Source organism: Accipiter gentilis, chromosome 7, assembly GCF_929443795.1.
Source record: "Accipiter gentilis chromosome 7, bAccGen1.1, whole genome shotgun sequence".
NCBI lineage: Eukaryota > Metazoa > Chordata > Aves > Accipitriformes > Accipitridae > Astur > Astur gentilis.
In genome coordinates this window covers 15237058-15248445 of record NC_064886.1, presented here as the reverse complement: position 1 = coordinate 15248445, position 11388 = coordinate 15237058, and the positions used below count along the sequence as shown (strand labels likewise).

At 46.7% G+C, this 11388-nt stretch overlaps 1 protein-coding gene across 3 annotated transcripts in view; it reads left to right on the top strand.

Annotated features, from left to right (window-relative positions):
• The first annotated feature begins 408 nt into the window (after positions 1 to 408).
• GRK3 (G protein-coupled receptor kinase 3) overlaps positions 409 to 11388 on the top strand; it is a 78708-nt gene continuing 67728 nt past the window's right edge. For 2 of the 3 annotated variants that reach the window (XM_049805503.1, XM_049805502.1), the window contains exon 1: positions 409 to 814. In XM_049805503.1, the coding sequence (XP_049661460.1) occupies positions 702 to 814 (113 nt within the window). In that variant the 5' untranslated portion in view covers positions 409 to 701. Of the gene's footprint in view, positions 815 to 4268; positions 4384 to 11388 lie in introns of all 3 variants that reach the window. The other variant, XM_049805504.1, reaches the window with a different exon arrangement.

The following is an 11388-nucleotide window of genomic DNA, read 5'->3' as shown; positions in this document are numbered from 1 at the left end:
CGGGCGGACCCCGGCGGCTGCCGCCGCTTCCCCGGGATCCCCGCGGGCGTCCCCGGCGGCTCCCCCCGCGCCGGCCCCGCCGCCGCCGCGGAATCCAGGTCCGGATTTTTGCAGGCGCCGCCGCGCCGCAGCCCCTAACGCCACCGGGCAGCCCCTGCGGCCGCACCGCCCGCTCGTGGCCGCCGAGCCCCGCGGGTGTACTCGGACCTGCCCGCCCCCGCGCTGCGGGGGCCGCGTAGGCTGCCCTTGCCGCCGCCATGGGCCCGGCGGGGGCGGCCGGGCGCTGAGGGGCCGCGCGGGCGGGGGGCGCTGCGGCCCGGCCCGGCCCGGTGGGAGGCGGCGCACGGCCGCGGAGGGGAAGGGCAGGGGAGCGGGGGGGGGGGGGGGGGTGGTGGTTTCCCGCCCGCCCGCCCCGGCGCCCCCCCCGGGGCTGAGGGCGCGCAGGGCCGGCGGCGGGCCCCGGGCGCGGAGGGCGGGGAGGCGGCCGCTGCCCCCCCCCCCCCCCCCCGCTCTCACACACACACGCACACGCGCACCCGGGAGGCGCTCGGCGGCACCGGCGGAGGGGGAGCTGCTGCCGCCGCCGTCGCCGCCCGCCTCGCCCGCCCTCCCGCCGCCAGTCGTTCCCCCCGCCCGCCCGCCTCGGGGGCGGCTGCCCCCGGCGGAGCCTCCATCTGCAGCCCGGCGGCGGGAGCGGGAACATGGCGGACCTGGAGGCGGTGCTGGCCGATGTCAGCTACCTGATGGCGATGGAGAAGAGCAAGAGCACCCCGGCGGCCAGGGCCAGCAAGAAGATCACCCTGCCCGAGCCCAGGTACGGCCCGGCCCGGGAGTCCCGGCCCCTGCCCGGCGGCCTCCCCGCTCCCGGTGTGTCCGTGTTCCCCCCCCTCCCCTCCGCCCGTCCTCCAGCGCCGGCACCGCGGTGCTGAACATAACGGTCTGGTAGCGGCCGGCCCTCTCGCCCTGCCCGGGCACCCTGCGGCCTCCGGCGGGAGCGGGCGGCGCGGCGCCCGGGGGTTGCGGCCGGAGCAAGTAGCGGGGGTCGAGTGGGACGCGTTGGTTCGGAACAACTTCTGCAGGCGTTTCTCGGTAGGTGAGAGATGCGTAGAAGCCCGCTTCTCCCGGGGTGGGGGGTGGGGGGCAAAAACCCCAAACCCCGCGGTTCGGGTGTTTATTTGATCCTGAACTTGATGCTTCATCCAGCGGGTGAGGAATTCGTTAAGTTTCGAGCTAAATAAAGCGGTAAACCCAAACTGAATCATTCTCACTGTTTTATTCTGCAGAGCTGTTTTTTTGGTTTGGTTTTTTTTTTTTTTTTTTTTTGGTGATGCTTCTTGAGGTTTGACAACAGAGCAGGGAGATGCGGGGAGGGAGGACAGACTTGGGAGAGAGGTGTTCTCTTAGCAAGCAGCTCACGGAGCAGAGGTGGTGTACAGCAATGAACTAGTGCAGGTCTCGGTCTTGGGGCCGGCTCTGTCGCTGTGGGCTTCCACGGGTCTCGCCGGGTGAGCAGACGGGTGCCTCGGCATAGCTGAGGTCGTTTTCTTGGGATTCAGTGGTAAAAGCGGCTCTTCTTCTGAACGACAGCCCCTGGTTATGCATGTGTTATAAAATCACCTGAGCATCGCTTACTGATTTATTGCTGAAATTAAAAGTGAGCTTTCCCTCTCTTTCATGGCTCTGTCTGTATATATTTAAAATGAAGATTTAGCCAGCAAACGACATACTGCAACAGACAAAAATCTAACCCAAAATTTACTGCAAAACGTGTAGGCAGTTTGCAAGCCTACTGGTGGCCTAGCCTAGCTGTCTGCTGTGAACGAGAGATCACTGAAGCCCTCTTCTCGCTGCTTCACTCATTTTTCTGCCTTTATGCCTGAATTCTGGGTAGCACAGGAAGGTTGCAGAGCAGGGGAAGGCGAGGGGCAAGGGGGTGCGCAGCCCACGTTAATCCCCCTTGCAGAGGCAGTGAAACCTCAGATAAAGAAGTTAAGCAGTTGTTTTTAAGGTCTGGTGGAGGATGGCTTGCTGGACAGATGAAGGTGCCTGTTTTTCTCCTGGTATGTGTAAATGCTTATAAAGATAATATCCATCAAATTTTGCCTACGCTGTTAACCTGAGGTACTGTGTGCTTTACTGGGAGTGCTGGAAGCTTTACATTTATCGGTTATGTCTGTTCCCGTCCTTGGCATCAGTGACGTGCAGTGGTGCTCCCTTGTTTGCAACAGGGACGTGACCCCTCTGGGGAGGTGAAAGGTGGGAGCGCGGAGGATGTGCAGGGGAGGACTCCTTCCAACGCCCTGAGAAATAACAGCACCCTTGGCGCTTGTGGGGAGGCTTGAAAGCTGCCGCCCAGACCCACATCCCCTTGTGCACAGTGCGGCGCAAGCCTCGCAGCACAGCATGAGGCCTGAAGAACCTGCGGTGTACTGCTGTCCTTCGCCGGGATTGGCGTTTTGTCGGTGTTTTGGTAGTTTCTGAGAGCTCGGGGAGATGGTTCACCAGCCTTTGGCTCCGCAGGGTGGGAGATGGCAGCCAGGTGCAAGAGGAAGTTTCTCAGAGTAGCAGGAAAGGTGAAGGGTTAGGTGGCTGAAATGCCTCGCTCCTAGAGCTGCATGTGGAAGAACCTGTTTGCAGATTGCATGAAATAGTAAAGGAAAAAGATTGTTTGCCATCCCCCCCGGACTGTTGTGCTCTGAAGAAGGTGAGAAGCCTTAATCGAGGGAGAAGTTTGCAGCTGTAAGTGGTGCCGGGGTGCCATGGGGTTGGGGACCTGTAAGACAGCTCAGCAGATGAATGAGAGGAAGCGTGGACATAAATGAGAACAGAGACTTACCTAAGCCTGGGACCACAAACGGCTCTAGATTGCTTGAAATGACTGAACCTCTCAGCTTCTAACTGAAACCAGGGATTTCCTCATACAGTAGGAAATTGTGACCGTTATTCTGGTGTCAGATGTCTTCGTGCTGGTTTCTGGTTGGGTTTTTTTGATCCCTCTCATTAAAACAGGCATGGTGTGTTGGGTATACTTAAATATTCTGTATCACTGGCAAAGTGATTCATTTAAAATTATATAAATCGGCTAGTTAAGTGCAGGTTGATATAGTAACAGTAAAAAAAACCAAAACAACACACAAAGTCCCCTCTTATATGAGTTTGAAATCAAACAATTTTTCCAAATAATTTTTTTGTTATTTCTCTGCGTGTGTGTGAGAGCAGCTCCTTGGAGGAGCGTGAGCACAGCTTTGTAAAGCCGGGCTGTGAGCAGCCATCGTTGTGTTCGGCTCCTGGCTGTCATTGGGACAGATAGCAGGAAGGTCACTGGAATATCGCATCGACGCTTGAAAATAAATGTCTCTGCCTTATTGCAGCTCTCTTCTCGCAGGAATGCGTTCGATGTCAGTTTATCTCCGGCGGGCAACCACTGCCCAGCCACAGCGTCCTGTGCTGCTGACATTATCTCCTCAAGAAATATTACAAAGGTTTTACCCCCCTATTACAGTTTGTCTCTTTGCTGAAGCCTGGTACACCTGTTGGCACCGTTTTATCTTTCTGAGATAAGACTGACACTAAATGAAGTAAATGAGTTTACTGTAATGCAAATTTGAGGGGGCTTCCTGTTTACAAGGAAATAGCTGTAGTGGAGGCAGAATAAATTCCAAGGCTGCAGGCCAAGGCTTAGCAGCAAATAAACTAGGAGGGTGAAGAGTTTATTGGCCGTGGGGCTGATTATTGCTGGGTTTATACGAAGCATCCTCAGACTGTTTTTGTACCGAAATTGTTAAATATCACAGTTTGGGAAGAAAGAGGACAGAAAACGCTAATGAGACAAGTGTGCCTGAGGAAGAGGCTTAGTGTGTTTTTGTTTTTTTAAAACACCAAAACAACAACCCTTCTTCTATCCTCTGTCATCTGCTTTTCCTTCCCTTCTGCGTTTCCTCCTTTCATTCCCAAGAGCCTTGCCAAGAACTGGGAAAGCTACGACATCTTTTAATTTTACGTTGTTTCTTAAAAGCCTGTTTTGTGGGTAGATATGCATGGGTGGACAGAAGGGCTGTCAAAGGCAGAATGACCTGCAGAAATACGACCTAAAATCGGAAACAAGACATATGTGTTGAAATATGAGCAAATATGAAACCTGAATCTTCTACAGAATTACTGTCAAGTATTTTGAGTTTGGGGGGAAAGGAGTAAATTAACTGCACTCTTAATTTTTTAGGTTATTCAGCAGACTTCTGAAGTTTTTCGCTTTTCCATGTAAATTTTAGATTTCCCTTCTTTTGGTCAAAGGGAGTGGAAGAACACTATATACCAACAGCTCCTTCTGTTTTGAGTAAAGGATTTGCATCATGTGAAGTTGAGAAAAGTAGCCCAGGAGATCAGGTAACTGGCATCACAGAGGGTGCAGGGCTTGCAGAGGGCTTGCATACACAGCACTGCTGTCCTCACACTGGCTGCAGCCATCCTTGCCGGGAAAGTTAACATTAAAGCTTCCTTACTGTAAACATCACGTAAGCTTAGAGTGCTTTTGGTGTACAAATACCAAGAGCATGGTAACAAAACATAGCATGCATCTCTCCAGGCTTCTCTCGCACTTCTCTTGCTGCAGTTGTAGATGTTTCTCCTCTCATCTTTCTTTTTCTAACCTGCTTATTTCAGTAATTACCTCTCTTTCAAGCTGATTCTTATTTTTCTCCCAACCTTTTTCTTTGGTCTCCTACCTTTCTCTGAATTCTTCCCCTCTGCAGGGAGAAAAGGCATGTTTCACTCACTGTTCTTTCTTTAAAAAATCACACTTTTAACATGACATTTTTCCTCAGTTACCATCCCACCTTCACTTTACCTCTAGAGGTGAAGACTAATGCATTGGTACCCCAGCTGCTTCTCGCCAGGGCATGTTAATCTGTGATGCGCTGTTTGCTTTCTTACCTAGTATTCAAACTAACTTGTTTAAAACTCTAATTGAGGTGCATTGAATGCACAGAGGTTGGTTTTCCTTTTCCAATTCCATCCTGAGCTGTTTGTGATTTGCTTTCTTCCCGTTACAGTGCTGAATATTGGTGAAACCCAAACAGCATCTCCCACTAGGACTTAAGCATTATTACTCTATCCTCTATTGGTTCTGTTTTTTCAATTTTGTTCTCTTGGCATTACTATACTCTTTCTCTGAATTTCAGTTGTTTCTTTGAAGTACCTTTCAGTGTGTTCTTGTACTTCTTGAAACTTCTGTAATATCTCTAAGTTACAGGTTAAAACTCCTCTGTCTCTCTGCTGTCAGTCGTGGCTACTTTTGACAGTACTTTCTCTGGCTTTGTTTAACGCCGCCTTGTGCTTATTCATTTAGAGTGCTGTCTCTAAGAAAATTTTCCTGACAATTGTTTGTATAATTTTCATTTTGTTGCTATTACGCTCATGTCATCCCTTTGCATCTTTCTAGGTGCTTCTTTGTCTCTGGTGCTTCATGCATACTGTTCAGTTTTGGGCTTCTGCAGGTGGCACTTACCTCACCGAACATCTCTTGCTCAGTGTCACGGTACTGAAAACTACTGCAGCTGGCTGGTGCTGCCGGCTTCTGTCACTCCCCTACGTGAGTTGAGAGGCACTGCCTGCTTTGGTCTGTGCTGTGCATTGCTGTCAGGTCTATAGAACTCCTCCACTGCATCCCTCATTAAAACACTTTTGTTGTGAAGCTTATGGAGTTAGACTGTGATTTATCTGCCAGTGCTTGGTGTATTGATGCAGTCTTTGTCATGTTTACTGATGGTGTTTCCTGTCTGTCTCCCTCTATCCGTTTGCATTCGCTTGTCTCCGATAGCAAGTGTGGGACCTGGAATGCCTTTTTATGGTGTTGGTCCGCGGCACAGCAGAGCAGGGTCTAACAAGGTCTCATTGGTGACGTTAATACCAAAACCCCTACTGTATATGCAGGTTGTTTAGAGAATGTAGTGGCTCCAGGAAGCCTTGTGCTGTATTATGCTTCTTCCTTGCTGTCTGAATGCAGATGGTAGAAATCGTCTAAAAGTACTGTTTTCCTGTTTTCAGAAAAAAGACGGGCCCAGATTTTGCAAAGGCTTATCCATTTACTGGGTTTTGCACAGAAACGGTGCCAATGAGGGCAGAATTAAATAGGAGATGATACGGAGGATTAAGGATCTAGTGGTTAATTCGGATGAATTTGTGTCAAGGTAACTTTAGCTCTGTAAGGTGGTGGTACTTTATTGAAGCTTGCTCCATCTGCTTGTAGCAGTAATGACTGTACACTGTTTTAGTAGAACTTCTTAAGGTTGGCTGTCTAAAATTGCAAAACAGTTTAGGCTTTTGTTTGACATTTAAAATTTTGTTGGTGTGAAGTGAGATTGTTTCTTGGTATTTTTATACCATTTCCAGGACTTACTAAAAATTGAATTGAAAAATTTGAATAAGAAATGAAAACCAGCATGCAGGAGCAGGACACTCAAACTGTTCAAAATGGTTTCCTTGACATGTAATTTGTGAAGCTACAGAAGGAAAAAGGATTCTAAATGAAATGGTTTTATAAACTAATTTATCATTTTGCATCTATGCTGTATCTTGCTGTTTGAGTTGAATGTTTAGCAAAGAATAAAGGAAGTAAACCTTGGTGAGAGCTAACGATGGCTGAATATGTGGCGTACACCAGACAAGTATTCTGAGAAGTAGGATAAGTGCTGTAGGTGAACCTGAAGTACGTGTGTGTTGGAGGCAAGCAGTATGGATTTGTACTTTTCAAGGTCAGAGTGTCCCCGTTAAACAGAGCTTCTCATAGTTCACTGGGCACTTTCTTGAAGCAGGTAGCAAGCTACTTGAACAGATGCATTCCACGTTACTGTACTTCCTAAAGCATTGCCATCTAGTAGGTGCAACTAATATTTCTGAGATGGTGGATGCCTTCTCATTTCAGTGAGACAGCAGAGCATATGCCCATTTTTCCAGTGCTAAAAATACCTGCGATAAGTGCTTTTGAGACACTTGAGCATGTCGTGTGTCCCCCTGCCCCCTAAGCCATAGGGCTGTTCTGCCGTCCAGCGGCATATCCAGAGAGCAGTGTGAGTGCACTGCGCTTGCCCATCATGCTTGTCTTGTGTCCTAGACTATCCCTCTTATTTTTTATTTCCTTACTTACGTATTAAATTATTACTGCTGATTATGGTGAAGAAAGCCATCGTTTATTTAGTTTAGTGCAATTCATAGTAATGTATATGTTTCAAAGGTTAGTTTACCTGTTCAGGAATGATGCAGTATGTAGACTGAAGCTTATCTTATATATCATGTTGCTTGGGTGAAAAGGCATTCTTGAATATTCATATGGTAACTGTTTGAGGAGGGGAAATAAATGTGTTTTTTGCTGAACTAGCATTATGAGAAAGACTGAACATTTGTATGTTTCTTGTGGAATAGCTTGGTCCTGCTCAGGGTGAGCAAAGGTGACAGAACAGTTAAAAACTCAGTTTTGTTTAGAAATTCAGCCTCCTAACTTTGCTGTCAATAGCAGTGTGTGGTTGAGAAGGTAGTAAAAAGATGGCTTTCTCAAAATAGTTTAGTATACATACGGAATGCTAGGGCTGCTAACAAAGCGTACTTGCCTTTTATCTTAAATTAGCTTTGTACTACAGTACTTTCTTAGGAAAAATGCATGCTTTAGGGATGGACTGTCAGTGTAGGAGCCTGTATAGGAGGGCTCCCACTTGCTGCGGATGCTGCTCTCTGCACCAGTTGGGTGTTCCCTCCCTTGGGAATTCAGGTCATTATTTGTTGTAACTGCAGTGTCTGATACCTTAATAAAAGACAGGCCTGTACAGAAGTGCATGGGAAGATGAAGGGCCTGTTGCAAAGATCTTGCAGCTTTCCTAGGCAAGAAATGAGAGTCTGGAAGAAGGGCACTGTTGTTGCCTGTATTGTACAGATCAGAAGCCATTTAGAAAATAAATGATGTACCTTTGCTGACACAGGACGTTTGGCAGAGGCAGGAGTTGAAGTTAGATATTCTGAGCTTCAGAAAAGCAGTGGAAGCTTAGAGGATGAGCATAGAGTACTTGGAGCATCTCTGGGCATGGGAAAGAGAGATCTGGCCTTCAGAGAGATGTTCCAATTAGTTCTCCTGTGGGGATGCTATAAGGCTGAAGCTTATGTTTTGAAACATAGACCTTCCCTTGGGCGTCATTACCTTAATTAAGAAAAAAGGTAAACGAGGGTGATCTGGGAAGAGATCAGCGTGCAGTCTTCTGTTACTGTGCTAAAAACAGAGGGATGTTTCTAGGGCTGTTTTGGGGAAAGCTTCTGTAACGTGATGTTGCATTATAGGCGTAATGCATCTGTGCGATCCTGTGCGGGGCCGGGGAGCTGGTGCCCGGTGCGGACGGGCTGTGGGTGCTGTGGGACTTGCCTGGAGCAGCGGCCAGGGCTGGGTGCATCAACAAGAGAGAGTTCAGCTGAGCTGCAACACACAGAGCACGCTTGGTGTTTCTGGTGGGAGATGTGTACAGGCAGATTTGTCTTTTCAGCAAAAGTAATAAACTTTATAGCTGTTACTCCTTTTATAGGTACGATTGCTTTTTGATGCCTGGACTTTCTCATGTGAAATGTTTTCAGCAAAACACTGCAACTATAACATCAGGAAATGAATGTATGCAGCTCTTCATTTCTGTTCTGGTGAAATCATGTGGAATGGCCTGGTTTAATCTTCTTGTCAATAATAGCTTTTTTTTTCTTCTTCTTCTTCTTTTTATTTTTTTTTTTTTGGTAATTAATAAAATTAGAAAAAAGCCTATCAGGAGCCGTCAGGTCCAGGTGCATAAGCCAAAGAACATAATTTAATTGAACTAAATTGACGTAAAAGCAGCACTTTCTAGCTTTAGAAAATACAGCTGTTTTCCGCAGAAAGAGCTTCACCCCATGCTTACTAGTTTCTCCAAGAAAATCATTCAAATACTGAATAAACACCTATCTAAATATGCCTTGCATAAATAAATAAAAATTTCTGAGAGTGTCAGGAGAAACCGCTTCCATATAGAAACCCCCCAGTCTCCTTCCAGTGTGCCGGGAATTTGTCCCGTCAGCATATGTCATGTCCTATTGAGAAAGGAACTGGGGAAAGGGCAGATTTTTCAGGATCTGGTAGAGCTGTGCAAATCAAAGCCTTCGTTAAACGCCGACAGAATTTCAGTCCAGCTGATGCAGCCTGTTTGCGATACACCGAACCAGACAAGTACCAGCTGTGCTCCGACATCCCTGTGCTTTGCTGCAGCCTTGGGGGACTCCCCGGGGATGCACGTTGCAGAAGCTCTGTACGGAGCTGGGAACGGATGGGTGCTCGTCACCCACGAGGAGCTGCTACCTCTGCTTAAGGTACAGGTGAGAAAAGAGCTCCCAGTAGCTTCCACATCCTCCTAGGAAACTAAAAAGCACTGGGGATCTAATCAAATACTCAATGCTCCCAACCTTAGAGGATGACACCCCTCTGCCAAGGGGCTGAGCGCAGAATGCAGCCTGCGCTTGACAGCTCTACGGGTGCTTCTTGGCTGCTATTCTGTTTATTATGCTTCTGTCTTGACTTCAGAAGGGAAAGCAAGCTCAGTGATATACCAGTCTCGGTTAAACTGAACTTTAAATGAAAAGGTGACAAAATGTGGGTAGGCGTTTTACTCTTGAGGCCGCAAGTATCTGGTAAAATAAGCCTGGCTGTGCCGTGGGCAGAACTGGTCAGGAAGGAGTTTGGTTCGGGCGGCTGTGGTTTGCTGGCTACACTTAGAGTTTTGGCTTTCATGGCTTCGATTCCCCACCCTCAGTGGAATCGAATTCCCCACCCTTATCCTCGGTGGGTTATAAGGATAGCCAAGGTAGTGCCTCTGGGGTGACTTTCCTTTCTGAGCCTTCTCATCATTCACTGTTTTTCTTAAGTCACCAGCCTGGCTTCCCCATGTCTTCCCCATCACATTCTGTTCATTTTCACCTTTAAGCGATTCTGTGTCTCTGTGCATCAGTCCTCTGATTTATTTATTTATTTATTTATTTATTTTTTACCCTAGTTTTGTCAATCTTCTCCCCAAATTGTTTTAATGATTATGGTTACTTTGTTCACATCTCACTTACTTCTGGGACCTTAAAATAACTGCCAGGTTAAAACGCACGATGAGAAGCAAAAAAATCAAAGACGACAATTTTACACTTCTTTTTTTGTTTTGCTTTAGGAGAGTCGCTGCTGTGGTGTTTGGGATGCAAGGCTCTGGAGGGATGCTTGTCTATTCAAAGGGGATTGTTCCTCTGGGGGAGAAAAAAATAACAGGAACTTTTCTGTAGTTTTAACTTGTTGTTTAAAAGAGTTCTGAGAAGATCTGATTCTTAGGCCAAATATTTCTTAACAGTTTTCACTTTTGATCAATCTTGCATTGCTAAACCTTTTAAATGCACTTTAATAAAGAAGAAAAAAACCCGTTGTGGCTGTAATGTGTGTGTGCCATTCTGCCATTGCTTTGAATTGTCCTTGTTGACCCTGTCACGCTTTCAGTTCAAAGGCTTTGGGGCAGGATCTTTGGTCCAATTTTAGCAACTTTATGATGGATTTGGATAGTGCAAATAAACATGTAAGTCTCTTTAAAATTGCATCCTGAGACTATAAATGAATAAATAAATCACAGGCAAATGTAGTGTGTTTCAGTCAATGTTGGCTGTAGTTCTTGGTAACTTAGTTACAGTTTTAAAGAAAGTTCTAAACATTTTATAGATATGGAAAGATTAAAAGAAATTGGCATGTCTTCAGTAATTTTGTATTTGTTTTAAAAAAAATATACAATTGATGAAATACTTAATTGCAGTAGGAGCAAGGAGATGTGATTTTGCTCTGATTTCTCTTTCTTGTTATTTCTCAGTAGCAGCATTTTGGTGGAAGGGCAAGTCCTTGACATTACAGTTCAGTGTAATTATTCCTGAAAAATTCATGTACTTAGAATCTTTTATATTAGTTTCAGATTTCAGGAATGATAATACAAATGATCCTCAAGGAACGTGAGGATAGTGCGTATTTTGAAATCGTAGCTACATAGCTATTGCTTTTGGCTACCTTGTTCTAAACTTTTCGCCATTAATATAATTTGCATAAGTGAAGCTACTTTGTCTTCTGGATGAGATGCATGCACCGGAGGGGGGTTGTGGGAAAGTGTTGCTGAGCTTTAATCCCTTCCATCGCAAGTAGGGTTCTTGGGTGGAATATGCTATTAATCATCGTTGACAATTATAAGAGCGTTAGTTTGCTGCAGTGAAATGACTTGGCAGTGGGCTTAGTGTAAACTTTAGAGGGTGTGCAGAGGGGATGTGCTGTACTTATGGAGAGAGCTGAAAGTTAGGTTTCACTCATTGCTACTTTATTTGTCAGCT